Source organism: Aptenodytes forsteri, unplaced genomic scaffold, assembly GCF_000699145.1.
Source record: "Aptenodytes forsteri isolate BGI_AS27 unplaced genomic scaffold, ASM69914v1 Scaffold750, whole genome shotgun sequence".
NCBI classification, from domain to species: Eukaryota; Metazoa; Chordata; class Aves; order Sphenisciformes; family Spheniscidae; genus Aptenodytes; species Aptenodytes forsteri.
In genome coordinates this window covers 141,851-165,476 of record NW_008794550.1, presented here as the reverse complement: position 1 = coordinate 165,476, position 23,626 = coordinate 141,851, and the positions used below count along the sequence as shown (strand labels likewise).

General features: G+C 41.5%; 1 protein-coding gene across 1 annotated transcript in view; it reads right to left on the bottom strand.

Moving 5' to 3' along the window:
- Window positions 1–8,134: 8,134 nt before the first annotated feature.
- Window positions 8,135–23,626, bottom strand: part of FBLN2 (fibulin 2) — a 36,903-nt gene continuing 21,411 nt past the window's right edge. The window contains exons 7-15 of the mRNA XM_019470248.1: window positions 23,341–23,475; window positions 21,049–21,186; window positions 20,582–20,725; window positions 16,794–16,922; window positions 16,142–16,267; window positions 15,376–15,492; window positions 14,402–14,530; window positions 10,063–10,186; window positions 8,135–9,057 (exon numbers count right to left, since the gene is read on the bottom strand). Of these exons, the coding sequence (XP_019325793.1) occupies window positions 8,700–9,057; window positions 10,063–10,186; window positions 14,402–14,530; window positions 15,376–15,492; window positions 16,142–16,267; window positions 16,794–16,922; window positions 20,582–20,725; window positions 21,049–21,186; window positions 23,341–23,475 (1,400 nt within the window). The 3' untranslated portion in view covers window positions 8,135–8,699. The remainder of the gene's footprint in view (window positions 9,058–10,062; window positions 10,187–14,401; window positions 14,531–15,375; window positions 15,493–16,141; window positions 16,268–16,793; window positions 16,923–20,581; window positions 20,726–21,048; window positions 21,187–23,340; window positions 23,476–23,626) is intronic.

The following is a 23,626-nucleotide window of genomic DNA, read 5'->3' as shown; positions in this document are numbered from 1 at the left end:
AGGAGAGGCCACAGGACGAATTCATAAAAGGAAGAGATGAAGATTGTTGCTGGGCTAAAGGTACCGAAGTTACCAAATACACTGTGAAGTCCAGGGATTTCTAAGGATGGGAAAGTTGTGAAGCAGGGCAGATGGGGGCTTTCCCAGTCCTGAGCAGGTAAATACTACATGTAAAAAGCAACTCTGCACCACATGCCAAAGGACTTGGACTCTACCCAAATGACGTGCAGATCACCTGCACAACGTACTCATGGCAGAGATGTGAACGCCCACTACCTCCTCCTCTGGACGCTCACCAATCCAAACACTAAACACACAGACACAACTCCCCAAAGCTCAACTGCCACCAACCAAACTCCCCACACACCATCTTCATACGGGGTGCAAGACTGATGGAAGGATGGGGGGAGTCTCACAGTGCAGTCTGGCAGCTCTAATACTGTCTGCTGGCTTTTGAGTGTCCTTCCGAACTGGAGGCCTGGCCTTCACCCTCTTCTGATCACTTGATTTACAAGCTGAAAGGTACATTTTTGAACAATAGTACAGGTACCTCTATGGAGTAATCATATTCTTAAATGGTCTTCATCATTATATATGTCAGTCTTCCAGATGTGATTCAGACATTACAAGCATCTGGCACATGTATCTTTGTTCCTCTCCACAGAGGAAAATTAAGCTATGTGAAGCTGTGTCTTCGTTTCACCTAGCCCGTTCACTTCAATGGGGCTCTGCGTCAACAGCTGTTGGGAAACTGTAGAAAACTCTTTCTTAAGAAAATTAAGTATTTTTTTAGGAAATCATTATTTTCAAGGTTATTGAGGCTGGTTTTTTTGTTGGTTGGTTGTTTTGGGGGTTTTTTTGTTTGTTTTTAGTGCTACCTGAGTAAGCAGAAGGTTCCTAGTGGTACACGGCACAGCCCACAACAGCCGTGTGTTTGTGACACCTGAGAGCACACTCAGCCTTAGCCTCACACCCTCCAGCCACCGGCACCATCTCCAGTGTCTGGCATGGGAGATCCTCAGGTGATAGGGAACAGTCAATCAGTAGGATTTATTCCAGCCTCTAATGTGGTAACAATAGATATATGACCACAAATACTCTTACAGGGTGAAGTAGAGGGTTTATTTTATAACTTTTCTACTGGATGCAAGGACGCAGAGGTTGTAACCATGTGCACCACAATTGCTTTGCGCCCAGTTATCCGTTTGGACAGAGACCAGAACAGACTCCAGCTCTTCCAAATCCCAGTCGAGTACTCAAGCCTTCCCAGTTAATGGGATTACTTGCATCAATAACTGCTACTTTTGTATAAATGGAAAGCGCCAACTCTTGCCTACGTGAATCGTAGTTCAGAGCAGCGTTGTCTAATATACAGGAAAATACAGAAAATACTTTTTCTGCTCTGGAAAAGTTTATGAATATCTGCATCTCCTGTTACAGACTCCCCTGGTCTGCAGATGTGATAAGTGTTATGCTGACTTTGGGAATCCCAAAACTTTGTGACTAAACTCCACACTTGTGCCCTCCCAACTCCAGTGATAATCTAGCATGAGTCATTACAGGACTATCTTTTGCCCTCATCACTACCATAGCACCTTCATATCCATTTACAGTGGGCTAAGCATTACAGTACGTTGGTATAATATTGCACACTTGCCCTAAATCTAGGTTAGACAAATACCTACAATGTAGTGTTCAGTTATTACGACATGTAGCTGGTGATTACACTAACGGCTAGGCACAGTCCTTCCCCTACTCATAGTAGCAATTCTACACTATATTGTATCATATATATATTACTCCAGAATTACACTTTTACATTAGTCAACCTGAAACTCTGAAATATTCCTGGTGAATGTGAAAGCTGTTTCTCCAAGGTGCAACTGAAAGACAACAGGATTAACTGTACAGACCTCTGTAACAGCTAAGATTAACTGGGATTACACTTATAAAACTACTGTGAAGAACGTCCGTAAGAGAAGAAAATTATAATTTTACATTTCAATGGCTGCAGCACCAGTGTGGTAGAAGCTGCTCCATCTTAGCTACAGGACATTCTAAAAATTTCCAATGACAGCATAGGAAGGCATATTCTCATCTACCCTGAAATGAGTTTGGGAGTTGAACTTTACCATCCCAACACTAGGAGGTCAGTGGGCACCTCCTCCACTTTCAAGGTTGTGTGAGCTGTGTCCATCTGATATTCCAGCCACAGTTAGATGTGGGAAATGGCCTGTTCAGTCTCCCAGCCACACCAGCGTCTTCTCACTGCTGTGATCTTTATCCGTTGGTCAGAGCATTTGCTTCGTTATCGCCAACAAAACCCAAACTTTTCATCATGGTGTGTTACCTTCAAAAGATCACTTTGTGTTTATCAGTCCTGTATCACTAGTTCACATAGTTTATTCAAGCTCCAAAAATGGCAGTGCTCCACTTCAGATGTACTTCATTGAAGATGATCAGTCTTTTTCCCATGCTGAAAGTATTCCACATACATTTTTCTCCTGGCTATCAATGCTGGGGAGGATCTATACTCTTCTGTGGTGCATCTGGCTGCAACCAGTAATTCTGTAATCACAGAGAGTCAAAAAACCCTCTCTGGAGTGTAGCCCAGTGGAGTCCGTGTTGCCGTAAGGCACCCTCATCGACACAGAGAAAGGCATCGCCACCCTCCCATTCTCTCAAGGCATTTATGTCTCCATTTTGGATGCATTTTCCTTAAACTGGATCAACTGGTGTTACTAAAATGCTTCATAATTACTTTTAGAAATGGTGGCACAGAGGAGAGTTTAGTACTCTGCATGTTTGGCTATTATTCCAAAATAAAATTGGATTTTAGATCTCCCCCCCCCAGGATAGAATTCATCACTTGTTCTATTGGGAACAATTTGTTAAACTCCAACTCCTTCAGATGGCCCTTTCCATAATCAGTGTTTCTCTTCAGAAACTTGGTATTTCTCTGTGAGGTTTGATTTAATGCTTTAATTATAGACTATTACTGATGAAACAAATCTCCGTGAACCCTGGACAGAACTAATTTCCATCTGCCTTCTCATACGTTGTATGTCGACTAACCTAGCCCTGGATCACTTGCAAGTACAAAGTATCTCACCTGAAACCAATTCTTTACCTGGAGTGAAACCGGGGTTACTTTCACATTGGGCTGGTCTCAGTCTGTTAGATCAGTTGCAGCAGCTCCCCCAAGCCCTGCATCACCAGTTCAGTTCTTCCAGCCCACCATTACCATTAGACCAAAGCTCCAAGCAATTAAAACATCCTGCTGTGAATTTATGCAGTTAGCACAATTCTTGGCTACCACGCAGAAGACTCACTAACATACAAAGGATCTCCTCCTATCCCTCCCTTCACAGTATGTAGGGCACCACAATGGCATCCTCTTCCTCTCCAACCCCAGCTAAAAAAAAAGAACAATCCACAGCAGATGTTATAATTTTTAACCCCACCATAACAGGAGCCGCAGCTCACGGGAAGTCAATGTCACCGTCTTCCCTGAAAAAGCCCCCTGGGCTGAGCAAGCCTCTGCACGGGGGTGCAGCTCAAAGAATCCATTCTTCCCAACACTGCCAGCAGCGAAGAGAAGAGCCCATGGGGCAGCCTCAGGGCAAGGCGTGACACCAAGCTGGCCTGCTGCTGCCAGCCAGCTCCTCCAGCAGCACGTGCCAGGGGACATCAGGCAGGAGCCCTTGAAGGGTGAAGCTTATCTAAAGGGCTCCAAAGCTCTGGAATAGTCCTACACATTGACTGCTATTTATAGAGAACATGCAAGATAAAGAATGGTGGTTTAGAAGACAAAAGGCTCAAGTTTGTCACTTCAGTTTCACATCACTGAAACGGGATATAATTAAATCCTGGTTTTCAATAGCCACTTCAAAATGAATGTCTCTGTGATGCAGAGAACACTGAAAGTGGGAAGATACTTTTTATTTAACCTCAAAATCTATTTTTACTCCAGAATCCTAATTCTCCCCGGCTGGAACTTTCTGTTCCTCCTGGCATGGGTGGGAGCATTGGAAAGATGAAGGAAAAAAAAAGAAAAATGAATGGGGAAGAACAGCCAGGGCCTCTCACGAGCTATAGAGAATAAGGAGAGAGACAAAGAATATGCAGCAGATTCCCTGTATCCTGCAAACCAGATGAAAGCAACTCCTCACCCTGCAAAGGTCTGAGGGTAAGTACAAAACTTACCCACCCGCAAGGACATCAATCTTAATCACATACTCAAGACTCTACCCCCGGACCACACAAAAACCCATTCAGCACCATAACCGCCTATCACAGCACCAGAGAACTGCAAAATCGTACTTCATTTTTGTTGTTTCATTTTATTGTTCTTCTCCTTTGCTTTCCCTCTTGTGCACGCAGTTTTCAGCACTCTTGCTCCTGGCTGGACTGTGAAGAGCAGCATTTTTCAGAGCACTACAGCCCCCAAGGCTGGGTGAACGAGCAAAGGTGCAAGCACAAGCAGTCAACCAGCAGGTACAGAGGAGAAATGGCCCCTCACCAGGGGCCCAGCTGCACCCAAAAGCTGAGTGCTGCCAGGTGCTGAGCATCTGCGAAGCCCCACCAGCTGGGAGACATGGAGGCAGCCTCTTAGCTTCATAATGCCCCCCCTGCTCCCCAGGGCTGAGGCAGAGTCTGCAGGAGGGCAGCGCACTGTGTGCTCCCCGTCACTGGGAGGCAGGTGCACTTCTGGCCAGCCTTCTCTGGTCACGCATGTCTGCAGGGGAGCAGCCCCCTCGAGCAAACCCTCCTAAGGGAAGAGGGGTGAGGAGGAGGCGGCTCAGCTTTTCCCCTACTCTCTGAAATACCAATACCTGTGCTGATAGAGGCATTTTGAATGGGACCTTTGCAGAAGAGACTGTCTTATGCTCTGATGTTGAAGTCATTATTGTAGTATGTCCCTTAGTACAGCCTTAACATCAAAGGATGATCCAAACCATAAAATCCATTAAGTTTGAAATCTGCTTCTGTCCTAAATCACTAGACTGAGGAATAACTGATATAAAAGAGAAGAAAAAGAAAAGTGAATGAAGTTCTGTTTGTGGGATCTTGGAGCTAATATAAGAATTTTGGCCCGTTACAGTTAACAGCTTACTCTTCTGTGACGGGTGAGCCGTGCTCTGGTCCTCCAGTGCGAGGAGATGAAGCAAGGCCCAAGCTGAGCAATCCCTTGCCTTTTCTCTACATCAGGCTCACAGAGGAATGCTAGCACAGACTAGTCAGCACCTGCAGTAATCCACATACGTGTATTTTTTTACATACAAAGAGATTGTAAAATACTTCCTCCCTGGTGCAGAAAGGAAACAATTAAAAATATTAGGTAAAAACATCTTTCTCACCCATTTACTGCTATTTCAACTATATGTTATATAAATTCCAGTCAAAAGAAAACCTGATGTTTCAGTCTGTAATAGACCCATACAAATTTTCAGCAAACACGCAGACTTTCATTTCTTCTTCCTTCCAGTGACACATTAGATCTTCCTCAGTGTCTGGGATCACTGGATCTCCCAAGGAATACAACAGCCAAGTACCGAGAGGTCAGATTTCATAAAGGCAGGAGTAAGTAACCTGCAAAGCTAAGCAGAACACGCATTGTTCAGACAGGTCACACAAAGGCCATTTCCAATTTTGGGAACATACTAATAATCTAAAGTATTACACATACATAATCATACGCCCCAAGTCTGCTATAATTATTTATTAGGTTTGCAGCTGTTGTCTTCCTCATGAATTTATCAGCTTGCATAGTGAAACTAAGGGAATAAATAAAAGCTACTTAACTCACTTGTTAGAAATGGAGAAAGGAAAAAAAAAGAAAGAAAAATATGGCTGTTCAAGAGAGAATTCAGGAAAGCTATTGCTGTTTTAAGAAAGTGTAAGAGGCCATAAAGGCACAGTCCAGGCCTGAACTCTTTTCACCGAGACCTCTTCTGTGTACGTGGATACACACACTCTCATTCTCTGTCTAGGTTACCCAGCCAAATAAATCAGAAGGAGCATTACTGAAGATGGGAACTGGGCCTTCTAGGAGCTAGACCGGTTGAAGGCAACTGAAATTCCAGTCCAAAGCCATTGCGACCCAGTGAAAGCACATCCTCGCCAGTCAGGGGGTCTTTGGTGGATGTGTCTGTTCAAGTTCAATCATGAGCACTGTCCTAAGAAAAAGCAAAGCATGCAGCGCTAACTGTCCCTGCATTGCAGCTCCTACTAAAACTGACAGGGCGTACGCTTTGGGTTGGTAAGAGGTAAAAGATTCCTCTGGTTATTTTGGGAACAGAAGGATGTGAAATTATCTACCATAAGCCTTTCCTTTGCTTTGACCAGTTGCACCGAGCAACTATTTCTGACCTTTTTGAATGCCTACTGGACACAGTGCTGATGAAGACATGTTTTGTTATAACATAGCATTTTTCTTATAATAGTATGCAAAGCCTTTCCTAAAACTTTCTTCATCAATTACCTGTCTGGAAAATGAAAAATTGGTGTTACAAACTGCCAGACCCTTGATATGATTGACTATGGCTGGTTTTAGTCAGCAAAAGGTCTCCAAGTAACAAATGGCTTGTCCATTTGTTCTCTGACAAGAAAGACTGTCGAGGCTTGAATATCATTTACGCTCAATCAAATACTAATGCTGATGGAAAACTCTGGGTTTTGGGACTCTTGATGTGCCCCACTGGGGCATGGAGAAATGTATCGCCACTTAACACGTATGCTGCATAATGGACCTGAAAGGCTCTCCTACTCATTGCTGCGGCTGCCTCTTCATCTTGCCAGGCCTGTAGCTGTAAGATACACATTAATTGACATGACAAATTGCATAAACATGTGTTTCACAGTTGGCACTTCCCTGCTGAACGCTTATGAAACTGTTAACTATGGAAAACAAAAGATGGATGGAAGATCACTTTTACGAAATGATTTTCATAGAAAAAAACAAATAAAAGCTTGATGTATGCAAGCTCACAGATATCCCATATTTTACAGCTGGGGAACAGCAATAATTTTTCCCTGGTAATGGGTCTTTATGTTAGCATATACAGAAAGAGTCCGAATTAAAGAAGTGACTTGAAGTGGTAGAAATTGGCCTTGGGATATAGTGAATACAGAACATCTCTCCTCTCACCATATAGGTGGTGTTTACAAGATTTCAAGATGCAGTTCAAACAGCTATTTTACAGGATAATAAAATTGTTGATTATGGCACAAAAAGCCGTAAGATTTGATTTCTCCTTTTTTTTTTGTGTGTACACACTGGTCAAAATAAGATCGACTGTAGAAAAGAACAGATTATTATTTTGCCAAGAAAGGGTGGACCAGATGATCCTTGAGGTCCCTTCCAACCTGGTATTCTGTGACTCTATGATTATTACACTGCAGTGTAGTAAACATCAATATATTGTAGCTATGTTTTTCCTTTAAGACATTTTGCAGAATAATTATAGCTGGAACAAAGGACGCTCAGAAAATTTCAACACTGGAGCTTTTTTGCCTTTTTAGGAGGAAAAAAAAAGAAAACAGCCATAAAGAAGTTCTGATACTCATGTCTAAACTCTAACAAATACTTCGATTATACTATGCTTTGCCACATCTGGCCTTCAACTTTGGACCTCATCCAGTTTCCTGTAGAACTAGAGGAAATCTAGCTCAAAACTTTGGTTGTGCTATTTTCTAAATGGCATAATACAAACTGCCAATTTAACTAGCATTTTCCTCTGCGTCATTTAGTAACACAACTGAAGTAATCTTCCTGAAGAAGAGAAGCAATTCCCCTTTTTGATATTTAAAATTGCAAGTGATTCCTCAGTGGCACACCCAAGCTTTAAAATAAGGAGCAGTAATTGATTATTTCATTATTTCCATCTTTCTCTTGGACATTCCTTTAAGAATTATAAAGCATCTAATCTGCACTTATAGTTACCTAAATGGAATGAGTCTGTATAGAGAGGAATCCCAACACCTATAAAGACAACTATTAAAAATGGCAACGTGAGCCTTTACCCTAACGCATGACATTCTCTTAAGGCCTTGGTCTTGTAAATAGTTAGCATATGAGTAGTCCTACTAAAGCAAGACTCATTCATAGGCTTTTTCACTGGTGGAGTTTTCTTTTATTTATATATATTTTTAGGCAACATATTACGAAAGTTGGAAGGAGGAAAATAAACCGGTAATATGAGGTGAGCTAACCGTCAGTGTACACATACGGCCTTCAACACAGCATCTCAACACAGAGAAACCTCAGTAAAGTCAGTGGCTAAGCCAAACCATAAGTTTGTGTAATAAAGAGAAATTGCTCAAGGTTTTTTTCCCATAGTGGCAAAAACCAATACTCCCAAGTGAACATCTTTCCTCTCTAGTGCAATACCCTGCAGATGTGACTAAACCTAAAAATAATTTCTAAGAAAAGGTTCCAGCATTTAACATAATGCTTGTACTGCCTTTCTAACCCTTCCTTCGTTCATTGTCAAATGATGATGTAAAGAATTGCGTAAGAAAACAAAAAAAAAAAAGATAAAAATTAACTTAATTTACACAACCAATAAAAAAGTTTAAAGCAATGATAGAAAAATAATATAAAGGCTAGATACACTAAATGCCAGTTCAACAGTATTAAGCTTTGGTAGAACAGTTAAAGAGCATAGCACCAATAAAATCCAATGTCAATACATGCTTCAGTACGCATGAGCTGTGATGAAAATGTAAATTTTGGCAAGAAAAGTAGTGTATGTTCCCTGACGCCACAGTTTCATTTCAACATCTAACAAAAAGTCTTTAGGCTCTTTCACTTGTCGCTGAAGATAGACAATGCCCGTGTACGAGTTCAGCCTTCGAGTGCTGAAGTAGTTTTCTTCATTTCCCTTGTTGATAGTAAGGATTATGTTGTCTCCAGCATAGGCAGGTGATGGTCCAATACGGAAAATATGAGCTGGGACCACGATATTGGTTTGGAAGTTCAGCTGGTAATAGGTAATGCGCACCGGGGTATTTTGGCAGTCCAGATAATTAAAACAACTGATTCGTTCACACCTCCTAAGAGATGAGAAATGAAGCACATTCAGTGTCCATGTAATAGCAGGTAAGAATATATGTATTTCAGAGTATTGCAAAAGTATTAGACAAACAGGAGTCCCAAACTTCGGCTGTGTAATTACCAGCTGCTTTTTCTGCTTTTACAGTGCCCATAAAGCATTTGTAAATGATAGAATTGTCAGAGTACAACAGTGTAAGAAAAAGATCATGGCCAGGGGGAGCTGTGTTGGGAAGCTCCACAAGGAAAGAGCCAGAGTCATGCTGCAAGCAGCACAGAGGTTGGAGCGCAGAGGTGCTCCAAGAAAATAAGAACAAAAACACTTAAAAAGGTAGATAAAACATGGGAATGGGAAACAAGCTCCTCAACTTGCAAACCTGCTCAATTCTATAAGGCAGGAAAAGTATGTTTTAAGTCATAAGCAACTAAATATGGCTTCCCAAAGCACTGGCAACCATTGAGGCAGGAGATGGGTAGGGAGATTTTGGGGGTCCCGAGCCTCAGCTGCTGAGGAGCTGGGAGCTGTGGGGGTGTGCCATTCCAGAACCCTGTAGCCTGGCAAGCTCATTATCCACTCCCCTTCAACGTTTCAACACTCCCTGAGGAACTGCCATCTGAGTATTAAACAGGGAGACCCAAAACCACTGTAAAAGTGGTGCACTGAGCAGCCTGGCAGCTACTGCAATGATATAAGCAGCATAGAAGATCTTATTTTTTTAGAACTTAATTATAAACAGAGCCCTTTTAGAGCTACAGCAAGTAGAGCTGCAAGCCCTGATGACTGCTGTTGTAGCAGCAGTTGGAAGGTAAATGGGGGCTCTAGGGCTTGGAAGAAGGAAGAGGCAAAAACGGACAGAAGCTCTATATGGGGAAAGTCTATGTGTTCTAGGTACTGAAGCATCTTCTTAGAGCTCTGAGCACTTACACCCGCCCACAAACTAAAGCACTACGTAACATCCACAGCCACTGGACTGGGCTGCTCGCTTTGTTGCAACGGCGATACTTACATGTCAGATACTTTTCTGTAGTTGGAAGGGCACTCAAAGGACAGGCAGCGGAAGCTGCCCTGGATGTTATAGCAAGTCTCTGCAGCTGAACAGTTATGGGTTCCTATTGCACATTCATCGACATCTAACAAGAAGAAACACAAGGAAAAAGACATGCTAAGTTCAAAAATAAGAAGTAATCACCATTTATGGGCTGTAATATGCTTACGAGACTCTGTGCATGAGAAGCAAGAGGAGTCTGTGAGTTTGGCTCTGCAAGCTGAGGGCTCTTGTCTCCACCACTCAGTTGCTGTGCGTTACCTCTTCAGTACCTGTGCCTGCTGCCTGCAGACCAGGACTGCGAGAACCTCGGAGAAAACACCTGGGGTATGAAACACACATTCAGGTGAGGTGTGTCAGGTTCACCTCTGTGCACAGACACTTGCTGGCATTTGAAGTGACAGGGTAAATCATGTTGATTCCAATTTGCTAAAATTCATGTCTTCTGCAGAAAAAAATTTCCTTCCTTGACATTATCAGTTAATAAGAGATGACAGTGCCACTCCACAGTGTGTGCAATAAACAAGGGAGCCCACTCTTCCCTACAAGCAGCTTATGATCCTTTTCCTGCTGTTTGACAGTCTTTCCCCTGCTTGGCAGAGACTGTGGCCAGTTGCAGCCACCCAGCGCAGAGCCAGGGCTGGCCTTCTACCGCAGGGGAAGTTTGTTTCCTTCTGTACTTTGCAAACATTTGCACACTCCTGTGAACCTAGCTATTCTCATTCCAAACACATCTGATGCAACACAGGGTTTAACTTCCAGTGGACAATAAACGCGAGAAGGAAAAAAACTTGTCAAAACCCAAGATCCTCCTGTCTTGACACTTGCCACTGCAATGAAACAAAACATTCAAGGTTCAAAACAAACATGAACATCTAGACAGAATCGCCTGTGTTGTCATATTCTCCCTTGCTCCTGAGGTGTCAGAGATGTGTTGTAAGTAATATTATAAACTAGGCTGAAAGGAAACAGAATAAAATAACCAGATAGCGGTAGTCTAAGGCAGTGGAACCTTAAACTTCTCAGACCAGCCAACCTGTCCATCCCCGCAGACGCTGTTTAAGCTTTCCACAGCTGTTCTGATTGAAGATAGTTTTAAAATAGTTTCCTGAAAGTGATGGGCCAGTTTTTACAGCTTCACAGGTCACTGATACTCCCTGAACCACAGTTTCATGCTTAGAGCTAGCCTATGTCATGTGTGGTGTTTGTAAACAAGCTGTTCAGCACGTGAGCACAGTGCACATGTGATAAGCTCAATAGCTGGGGGAAGCATCTATCTGGTTTCAAACAGCAGAGCATGTGCACAGACTTGTGCGTGGCGTAGACACCGTGTGCAAGCACTGGAATACAAGGGACAGTCCTTGATGAAAGGTGGCCACTGCTATAAAACCCTCATACACTGCATAACGTGTGTGATCGCAATGGCTCCTTCTTCATGGACAAGGCTGTAAAATGTCCACATAGCCCAAGCAAACAAACATTCCTCCATTACCTAGTCTGCAGAGAGGCCTTCCCCTCCCCAGAGCAAACACACATAATGGATGGAGGGATGTCCTATGTCTGCCTACACGTTAGCCATTGACAGCCTACTATCCCTCAGGAATATCCCTCAGAAGCTATCCCTCAGGAATAAACAAATCCCATCAGAATATAATCAGCTCATGTTAAAAGCCAACAGGGCCTTCTCACTGACCTTTTGAGAAATGAGAAAGCTGGGCTATGCCAGGAGAAGAATTTATCTACGCATGAAAGTTTGTCTGGATTAAAGCAGGGGGCAAATACAAAGCAAAGTATCCACTGCTGTACAGCTGCATGATCCGGGAGATGTAAGCTTCACCAGACTGACTATTATGAAATACTGGAACTTAAGAACAACACTTTAGAACAGGACACACATTTTTGAAAATTTAAGTTAAATATAACTATCTCCCCGTAATGAGAAGTAATGTCGCAGAAGACAAAAAGGAACATTTAAAGTTCAGAGACACTTTATGGCCTAGAGCATAAAGGTGGTTACCTAAATAATACATATGCACAAGCCCAAGCCATGGACCTTAAAATGCTGAAAACCAGATGCAATAACAAGGATCCGGCTTGAACAGAAAATATTGGCAAAGGTCTCACAGTCACATTGTGTACTCCCAAATGTCTAGACAACGCACGGAGGCTTTAAAATGAAATAAATGCTAACAGACAAACCACGTGGACTGTGTAGGGCTCTGCAGTTCTGCCAATTGTCACAGAGGAGACAGACTCTTAGAGGAAAACTGTAACCTCCCACTCCCTCCACTCCCCTGGGATGAGAGCTGATCTCATACACTGAACTGACTGGTTTAAAAGTCTTACAAAGAAAAGTATACAATAGGAAGTAGGAGAGAATCAAAGTAAATTAAATCCCTTGATGATTCTCAGAAGTGCCCGTAGGTAGAAAGAAAATTTCTTCCATATTGCAATCACTGTCATGAAAGCACTCACTTCACCAGTTTGGCTGTGCTGCAAAATACCATAGGCAGTTTCTCCGAGATACATATGTTGAGATGCTATTACATGAGATACAACTCATCTGTTTGAAAAAAAGGGTACACAGAATGTACCACCAGTAACTCTTAAGAACTGTTCAGATGATGAGCAACTGGGGCCAGATCTTCAGCTGGTGGAAACCAGTATCATCTTGAGTTTAGTCCAGCTGACATCAATTCAGACTGTTTCTGTGACCATGTCTTCAGAGAGACCTCAATATATTAGCCCGCCCAAACGTGTAACTACACACTTGCAGAGCTCAAAAAAAGGGCATGTACCCAGGGGCTACTTCCAGCACCTGACTAAATGCCAGCTTACCCAGCCATGCACAGAGCTGCCGCACACGCGGTAAGTTTTGCGAGTAGACCAACTTCAACCTCTAAGGAGGGTGCATGTACCAGATGGCATAGGTACTTCAAAAAGTTTTTCCAACTGTTACTGCATAGCTGACTTAGCAGGGCTAGTCTATACAATAGGAACCCTCTCCACGCAGGGTGAGCGTGCAGGGAGGATTTCACACCACACAAACAATGCAAGTGCGATCCATAGGTCCGCGTGGCAAACCTTTTTCCTCCACCTCCAGCGCTTGGAGCACGCTGGGTGCCTCCGGCTCGGGAGAGCTGTGCTGGCCGATTAATGCAGTGACTCACACTATTAACTCTGGAAGGCGTCCTCAGCTCAAATCTCACTGCTGGCAGAGGTGGCAACTAACATGCAAGCACTCAAAGTTAGCAGGAAAAAAACACACAAACAAACAAAGCCTGAGGAGGGGTATAACTGCGATTTTCTGAAGGTGACTTTTACATAAGAATTTAAATGCAGATGGATGTAACTGCATTCATACTTAAAAACACACCTAAAAAAATAAATCTTTTAAAATCTTCTAAAAAGATTTTAATTGTCATTTAGTCTGTTTCTCTGCTCCAAAGTCAGGATCAATTATGCTCATGCTGTTCATGATTTACGCAGTGTAAATTCACTGCCGTTACCACAGAGAAGAGAATTTAAGCATAGGAGATACATAAGCAAAAGTTATGTGAAGTGTTCCCGAAAAACTAAGAGCAGGAAATGCCTGGTAGTTAGTGTAACTGACTGCAGGAATGCATGTCAAGTACGTAAAGGTAATCAGATCTTCAATCATCATTACACAGTCAGTGCATCCTTTGGAAATGGGGGATTTTTACTTCAAAAACAGACAGCTGCACACCAGATGAAAACCACCAGACACCCAGAAGACATTTCTATGATTCTGGAGAAAAGAGGTGTGTGTGGGGAGGATATATGTCATTTATACTAACAATTACTAACACCAACGTAATTAAGCTTAGGTGGCAGACTTCTGGATGTCCAAGTCCCCATTACAGCTCCTACATTCACTCTCCCAGTTTTCTGGGGCAGGAAACTGCAACTTGTAATGAAGCCACAGACTTCTACATCTGGCACCTCTAAAAAACCAGATCACATACTGCTGTGCCAAGGTGCACATACAGCTCATGCAAGCAATCAAGCGCCCCAATTTGAATGATGAAGTGGGCTCCCTTAGGAATTCATTTGAACAATTAGCTCACATTGACAGCTGAGCTGCCACAGTACTTTCTTCTAACACAGGAAAAAGCTGACATTGCAGATACCAGTATCTGGCAACTTTGTCAAATACTGGCTTTTTAACAGTGACTAATATAAAACATGGAGACTTGATTGAATAACCATAATGGCTTAGATCATTCCAAGGATTAAAGCTTCATGATATAATCCTTTCAGTTCCTAAACTCCTCATTACCTCGACAGGTTCTTCCATTTGCTGCCATGGTATATCCCTGCTCAGGACAAGCACACTGATAACTACCAGGAACATTCACGCAGCGGAAAGTACAAAGAATGCCTGCACTCTGTGTGCACTCATCGATATCTGGGAAAAAAAACACAATTACAAACATATGAAAAAAAGAAAAACAGAAATCTGGAAAGGGAGGCTGTAGAACACAAGGAAATTCTTATCTGACACATTTATTATATATTCTTAAACAAGAATGCAGCCATGAAAGTTTGACATTGCTCTAGGACTGTTGATGGTGCTTTCCAAAATGCTGAACACAAGACTGCTCCTAAAAATACTGGTTGTAAGTAGTATGGACTCATGGAAAACAACAACAAGTCTAGGGCACATCTGAGTTTGAAAAACTCTCTCTGGTACCTCTGTAATTCTTCTATAATTGCTTTGGGGGCTTCCTTGTGCTAGGAAGAACGCGGGTTTCTTCACCATTTTTTAAATAGAGACTCTCCAACGTGCCAGTATTGGTAACTTCAAGAAAATAGGTAAAACCCTTCCTTTCTCCATTCTGATCACTCTACTCCTCATTCACCCACCACGAGCTGAAGTAAGAGCAAGCTTTCACTCAACTGTGGCTGAGTGGAGGCTTTAATTGATGCAATATAGGTAAACAGATCTTCCCCTCTAATTTTTTCAATCGTAAGCTCTAGCCCCATGAAACAATAACCTCACAGGTTCTACGGTCACACAAGTGTATTCCAGCCCCAGGTAGGAGGCATGAAAACAAACTGCATTTTCCAATAGCTGGAGTTACCTTTTGCAGCTTCTGCAGCAGGGTGTAACTCACGATCATCCTTAGGCATCACCTGCAGCATTAGGCGCTGCTGAGAGTTAGACAGCACTTACTGTTAAAGAGTTAGACAGCCCTGACTTTTAAAGAGTATACACATACTTAACTTGACCTGACAAAGCAGCAGCCTTACCTTTACAAGAATGGCCATCTTCTGCTAGCTGGAAACCTTGCCTGCAGTAACACTGATAGGAACCATAAACATTGGCACACTCCTGGCTGCAGGGACTAGTTTCGCATTCATTCACATCTGCATCCAAAAACAAAGCCACAGACATTGCCACAATGGTTCGGAACAGTATCTTCCACCATTTCTTGCCTCTGAGAACAGCTACCAAATCCTTCCGGTCAAAGCGAATAAGGATGGACTAATTTGTCCCAAGAAGATGTTTCTGCTCCCTGGGCAGAATGCCAAGAAGCATGAAGATGTCTGTTGCACCTGAATTTCATTTCTCTATATGCCAATGAAAACACATATGCATGCAAACACATGTTTCAGACCTTATATGTTATGGTTGATTAAAAATATGTAATCATCGCCTTAAAAAAATCATGGAGAACATAAAAAATTTCCATTCAATTCAAAATCAATTTTTTCAAGTTTTGTCATTACCAAGTTTACCAATTATTAAAATTTGTATAAAAAGTCTCCTATTCTAACTTTGTTATGTTCTCCTTTTCTCTCATCTGGAAGGAAAGGAAAAAGTATGTGAGGGAAAGGAAGAAAGAGGAGAAACTTGCTGGCTCTCATCTGACAGTTTGAGTGTTCAATTGAATACCTGCAAATTTGAGCACACACAAATTGTGGGTTTGCTGTATTTATATTTCACCTCAACTCCTTCTCTACAGTCCCTTAATTCACACTGCAATTTCTTCTTCATGGAAAAAATGTCTGGTACCTTCACAATGCTTCCCATCATAGGACAAGCGGAAACCAGAAGAACAAGTGCAATGGTAGGACCCAGGGGTGTTCTCACACGTATGCTGACACAGGCGTCCGGGGTAATTCCAGCACTCATTTATATCTGCCAGCATAACAAGCAAATATACAATCAACGTAGAAACAAAACCATCAAACAACATACAGGAGGATATTTTTAAAAGTGTCAGAGATTGATTTGCAGAGCATTAAATGCTGCAACCTCAGGTTTTATGCTGTCTGACTTTGTGCTCTAATTGGTGTACAGTACCGATAAAATACAAAATGCTGCATCATAGTCTCTTATGAAGAAAGTTGTGAAATCTTCAGAAAGATAAATTTCTACAGCAGCAGAAGCATAACCCATAGGAAAGTACTTTGCAGATGACTTTGTTTGATAACCTGCAGCTAAACCAAACCAAGGGCACCTGGTCCGAAATCACAGCATGGAAGTGGCAGAGCTCTAAATGGCCGGTCAGACTGAACGACGGCTGCTTTGGAGGTGATTCCATTATCTTTTGAGGCACTGCATTGCAGAACTAATAACTGCACACTACAATGGAGCTAAATACTGCCTTGAGGTCCAAGGCTCAATCAATCAGTCGTTTCATCTCATCTTGCGCCTTACATACCAATGCAGCTTCTGCTGAACGCATCATACTGATATCCCATCTTGCAGTCACAGCGATAAGCCCCAGGAAGATTATGACAAATCTGCCCTTCGCCACAACGGTGTACACCAGTTTGACATTCATCCACATCTGCAGAACCAGAGAAAGCAATTAGTTTAAATATAGTTTGCTGAAAATCAATGTTTACGAAGAGAAAAAAAAAATTAGTTAAACAACAGGAATAGAAACTGTTAGGGTTGTCCCCTGGACAGAACAAAGAATATCAGCTTTTCCCACTGTGCTCTTCTCAGCATCAGATTTACATATCTCTAAGTCAAACTTTTGAAAAGCAATACATTATCTTAAAAGTGAAAATGGTAACTGTAACTGCAATGGAGCTTTCCCAGCATATTCTGCATTTCAGTGTAAACAGATTTTGATTCTGATCAAACCATGACATTTAAACACCCTATTCTGATGTTCTGCCATTACGTGAGTCACGGCAAGCCATTTAAAGCAAAACAAGAACTAGCCAGAAATTCTGCTCATCCCTTCAATTAAAGCAATTGCTATTTTCATCTCCAGTTGCCCTTTCAATCTTGCTTCTGCTGTCTACCTTTTGCTCTTTCCCAATGTTGATCTTTTTTCTTTTCTCAATCAACTCACATTTTGATATTCCTCATGGCCTCTCATCCAAAGTCCAGTACCAACAAATTAGTTGCTTCTCCACTCACATGCATCACTTCCAATCTGATTTTAAAAACCCTCAGATGAAGATGAGAGTTTTCAATGTACGCTGATTTTCAAGACTTGCAACATGACTAAATAGCTCATCAGTATCTAACAAATCCCCGTTACCATCTGTGACAAGAAGCATCAAAAAGTCTGATTAACCCTCAGAAACTTGTATTTCTTCAAGTATTCTGAGTTCTGTCATTTCCTAAGCCATCAGATCCTGCTTCCTTCCTGTTATTCACGTCTTCAACTACTTTTACAACCCAAATCCCTGTTCATGTAATATTAATTAGAATGGTAGTCTAAGGCTGGAGGTTCTCCATACTGCCCTATCTGAAGTCTTAAATTTGAGCACTATTTCATTTCAAAGGGTTCCTGGGCAGTTCTCCATCAAACAACAGCCTTGGAGAGTGCTCCAGAAAGCAGTCACTTGCTAAGAAAATGATAGGGAAGTGAGAGCAAGTTACTTATCACAGAAACTTGGATTTGGAAAAGCGGAGATTATATCAACCCTGATGAGAGGCACTAACAAATACTTTGTTCAATATTTCAGCACAGATTCCCACCTACACAGTCCCTGCTGGCATCGGGGTTAGGGATGGCAGGGAATGCCACTCGCCAAGCAAGGAATTCCTGACAGGCTCATAGATTTCTGCTGAAACAGTGTCTCCTCATTTTATTTTAAGATCAGAGGTAGCATCAAAACAAGGAAGTTTCTAATGGAGATACAAATTTGTAAAGTAGCAGTTTTGTTTGTAATGAATTCATGTGTGCAACCATTTCATTAGTTTGTCCAAAATTATATATTCCATTGCGTTCAGACTTTAGTTAGTTCTAGGGCATTATACCATCAGAAGTGTGCTGTATTTCACAATAGTTACAGTAGTTTTCAGTTTAAGAGGTAGTTTTTAATAACTCATTTACTAAATCAGAAAACATGAACATTTTAAAGTGAGATGAATCCTCTAAACAGAGAAGATGACCATACAAGTGTAGTTCTGCTGGAGAAACATGTGCAGATGATGTATTTACTACTGTGAATAAATCTGAATCAGGAATCTAATTAGCTATTGTAATGCCTTAAAGAAACTCGTTTTTATCATAGAGAGGGGAAATTAGGACCATATGCTTTTCTTTTTTCTTCTCTATGCTCTCTGCCTACTTAAAGAAAGCCATACCAAAAAAAAACCCCAAAAATACAGACTGCAGAGACAGTGCACACAACAAAGACAGAGAAATCACCAATTAACATTAAACATTTGTTTTCCCAAAATCAAACTAGAGAAGCTTCCTTATACCTGCTCCTTAAAAGCATTGTCAATCATGTAAAGTAGAGACAAAGTATCATCGGTAATTACGATGCATTGTGTTATCTCATCATGCTTTAAAGAGATAAATGCTGTATGAATAATGGCAATTTCCTCCTCCGTCACATATTTACACACAGTCACTCTCTTTTAGGAACAACTGGGGAAAAAAAGTTGGATTCTTCCTATAAATCATCAGTTTGAAATTTGGGAACATAATTTGCCCCAGCCATTAGCAGAGCTTGAAAACGAAGGCTGTTAGCACTACAGCCAGGACTCCTGAGCTGCTCACTGATGACTGCCGACTTGCGAAAAAAGTGGCATCCATGGAGACGTTGGCATGGGGGTAACCCTAAAAACAATTTCAGGGTCACCACACTTCAGGTGGTGCAAACGCACCTAGCCCAGTTGACTTTCCTGAAGCAGGACTGACCGAAACCAGCTGAAGAACTGTGTCTTTCCAGCAACTGAGAGAGAGACAGGACTTTGGGACCTTCCCTTTGTAACAATTGAAATATTTCAGGCTGCTATATAATAGGACAGCAAACGAGACTGCACTACTTTGCCCCGAATTTACGGAACACAAGCCTCTAGAGCTCTATTAGGAAGCTTTCTCAATTTCCTCAGTTACACACATAAACTGTCCCCATCTTCTGCTACTTCCAAATCTTCCCCACCTTCTCACTGGCCAAGCACTGTCTGGATAGTCCTGGGGGTAAAATCATGAAGGGAGATAGAGCATAATGAAGAGCAAAAAAGGAGAATGCAGAAATTTATGCGGAGATGGGGTCTATCTATACCACTATTTTTCACTACAAGTTGCTACTCATGACCAAATTAATAGCTGCCAACACGGCTTCCACCCACCTGTAGCATCACAAAGCATATTTTGTTTATTTTTCATCCTTCCTTTTATTCAGAGGGAACGTAAGTAGAAATCATTAGGATATCATCACTAACCCAAATGCTGATTCGTTAATTCTTTTTTTTTTCCCCTGCTGTTGTTTTATGATTTCCTACTTCGTGTAACAGAGAACACAGGGAATTAAAGAATACATAGCCAGCCTTGCCTTGGGCACCAAGGACCAAGCTTTCAATTCCTTTGTGCCTAGTGTGCTCATTTACAGCACAAATGCTAATAAGAGATGAAATTTGCTATTCTGAGTCAGTAACTCTGTAAACACACTGGAACAAATACAAATCAGTATCAAGATGCCTGACAGCCTATATGAATATTTCAACATTCTTTTCACAAAGAAAGTAATAATTTACCCTAAACGTACACACAACTGGATGTAAATGGGGAACACCATTCATAGCACTACAAAGAACATCCACTTAGTACTACTCTTGTGAGTCCACAAACTCAGTGTTTCTTGTTTGCTGCATCCCATGGCTTCAGTTCATATCACTTATAGTGAGATACTGTAAAAAATAGCAAAAGATCGTGGTTTTGACTGACAGCATGAGTTTAAAAAGTAACCACATCACATTCACTCCAGAACGGAAGCCAGCAAATCCCATATCCAGTCAAAACCAATGTCACCCGGCATACCAAGAGGAACTCCATGCAGCAGTCAGACATCAGTGCAGCATCCTGTAGTGCAAACAAATCACGGAGCTACTTGGACAGCAAATGCATACAGCAAATTCCCATTCCTCAAATACATTTAGGAATCTGGAGGTAACTCAAAACCTCTTTTTAGAACTGAAATGTACTTTTTCCTCCGTGAGGGCACCTGACCAGACACAGGAGTCTGACCTTACCGATGCATCGGGTTCCCTCCTCATTGGAGTGGTAGCCTCTGCTGCATGTCAGCATGTTCCTTTGGCAGGTGTAAGACCCAACAGTATTGATGCAGTTGAATCCTGGTTTACATGGCTCAGGGAGAGATGTGCATTCATTAATATCTGGTGAAGAAAATGAATTAGAATAGTGAGAGAAGCTATTTAACCTTTCTGGTCTGTTTTCTTCCAGCTGTCACTTCTTTTCCTTCATTTCAATTTATTACACTACAAAGACAAGGCTGATGAAGGTCTGCTGTGGTAACACTTTCAAATTCAATATGCAAATATGCATATCTTTAAAAGGACAGCAATGTTTAAATTAAATTCACAGCAGGATTTGAGGAAAACTACATATGGTCAATACACACCCCTTGGACAGGCTAAAAGGAACAGGAGTTGGCCAGTGCTGCTGCACGTATTACAAACATATTGCTGGTCACACTTACCAACACAGTTTCCCTCAGGGTCTTGTAAAAATCCATCCATGCAGCGTTGCTTTGACTCACAGTAGAATGATCCTTCTGTATTCTGACAAACGAAGTTTACTTTACAACTATGAGTTCCCCTCTCGCATTCATCAATATCTGTTAATCAGATCAAAACACCAAATTGTGACTAGTTAAGCTGTAATTTTCAGTAGCCTTCATGACTAGTTAACTTCTCAGAAAGGAAGTTAGGAAGCATTATTTAAACCAAACACCCAACACTGCCTATGGGAAATCTGAGGTTTAGGTGTGTTTGCTCTTGGACATCCACTTCAGCATAGGCTTCAGAATTTGTCAGGTCCTGCAGCAAATTTGATTCAGGTCCCTACTGCCTTGTTCACAGCACCTCTTGTAAACCACAAATACTGAAACATCTGCAGTTTTAAAATCCTAAAGACCCAAATTAAAACTAGGAATAAGGTACACATAATAAAATGTGTACCACGCTCTTTCAAAAGCAAAATGGTCTCTTATTCCTTGTATACCTCAGGAATTCTAGGTAGAAACCTACCTCTACTGAATTTGATACTAACTTCATTTGAACAGGGCTGGGATTTCACTGTGTACACAGGCATGGGTGTATATATACATGTACTTACGTACACAGAAAAAACACTTATCCATCTCTGAAAACTATTCTGAAAAAAAACTGAATGAGAGGTAGTAATATCAGTAACAAATTTTGCTTTTTTTTCCTTTCTCTGCAGCCAGAGCTCAACACAGCTTTCTCATTTTTTATTATATATATGAAATTATTTCTCAAATTATGTTTAATGCTCGCTTTCTAGGCACATTGAAAACACTTCCTGCAAGTTTCAAACTTATACATTTACACCCAACTGATCTGTGTTGAGTAACTGCAAGGATCAGTTGGTATAGTGGCATCGCTTCCATTTTCCAGTTGAAGAAACCCCACCTAGGAACAGATTTCAGCTATAAATACATTCAAAATTCAGTTCCTGTGAATATTTTCAAATGCTGCTTTAACATACGCTGGTTCCTGAGAACACTCCCTGTGATGAACATCTTTACTAGACAATAAAGACAAACGGAGGAAACTCCACAACTGAGGAGTCCTCACTCCTCCAGGCAGACAAGGGGAGAACTGCTGGCACTTCTCTTTCTATTCTAACTCCTCAGTTAAGTGTTAAAGTCACGGGGCAGCATCACCAGTCTCCCAGAAGGTAATATATTAATAAGTAAGTCTTCCTACTGTATTTATAGACTGAGACAAAGAAAAATGTGGAATTGAGTATTTCATAAACCTCTGCAAATTCAATAGTTATCTGTAGGCAATTTTAAACAGAGTAGTTCTGAAATTATAGTCTTTCTTATAAGTCATTAATTTAAAGGCTACTTTAAAACAATTTGTAAATTTTATAATCTGTTATAATCTAACTTTCAGACTAGAAAGCAATTTAGATCAGCAATGAATGTTAGAAATGCTATAGAATCAGACAACAGAACAAGATATTCACAAACAGCCTCTTCAAGTAAATGAAGGTTTACTTAGGACAGCTGTATACAAAGCGACATTTCTGATCATTTCTATTTTATAACCTTAAGTTATATGTCAAGAGCTAAGTTCTTTCCTTATGCATATCTTACTCCAGCTGTCAGGAAACTGTGTGAAAAATTCAGGAGTAAATAACACTGACTTTTGCCCTGGAAGGCAGAGCACGTGTCTCTTGCATACTCCTGCGCTGCAGAGCAACTTCTGCTATGCTGTGACTACTGAGGTTAGCTTCGCCATTAGACCTCTATATAGACCAAGAAGGGGGAGATGAAGAATAACTTCTTAACCCCATGACCACTCCAAATGTAAATAAATGCAGACAGACCTCCTAAACACAGGAAGGACCGGACTGAGTCAGCCCCATGATCCATTCAGGCTGTGATTCAGTGTTCAACAGCAAACAGTATCAGCCCCTTCAGAGAAAAGCACAGCTAGGCAGAGGAGCGTAATAGGAATTCCTCCATCAGTGATCTCTCTCTCTAATGCCTTAAAAACAGAGTAAATCCTAATTCATACGGTTTCACCCATTTAAGAAATAATTTATAGTTATCGCTGGAAACTATTTTAAATAAGTGAATGTACAGAAGGGGCCTATGAAGCCAAACATTTCCATGATGATCAGCCTTTTTTAGTTACAACCCTGATATCACAGACCAGCAGCAATAAAATGCTTTGCAACCCCTTTCCTTTCCTTTTTGGTAACAGCAATTGCATCAGCTGAAAAACACTTGTCTTACCAACACATTCTCCATCCTTAAGTTCATAACCTGGCTGACAGCTCAATTCCTGGAGACATTTGAATGATCCCATCGTGTTGACGCAGTGCTCTCTCCGCTGGCAGGTGTGCGTATCTGTTACGCATTCATTGATGTCTACAAGAAATAGTTAAACAATTCAGTGCCTCATATTTATCAAGTGATCGGCCTCTTCCTGCTCTTTTGGAAGGAGTCAAAAGCTCAAGTGAAACCATTTCTTCCAAAAGATAGTCAATATAGACTTTGCCACAGTGTTCTGACAAAAGAT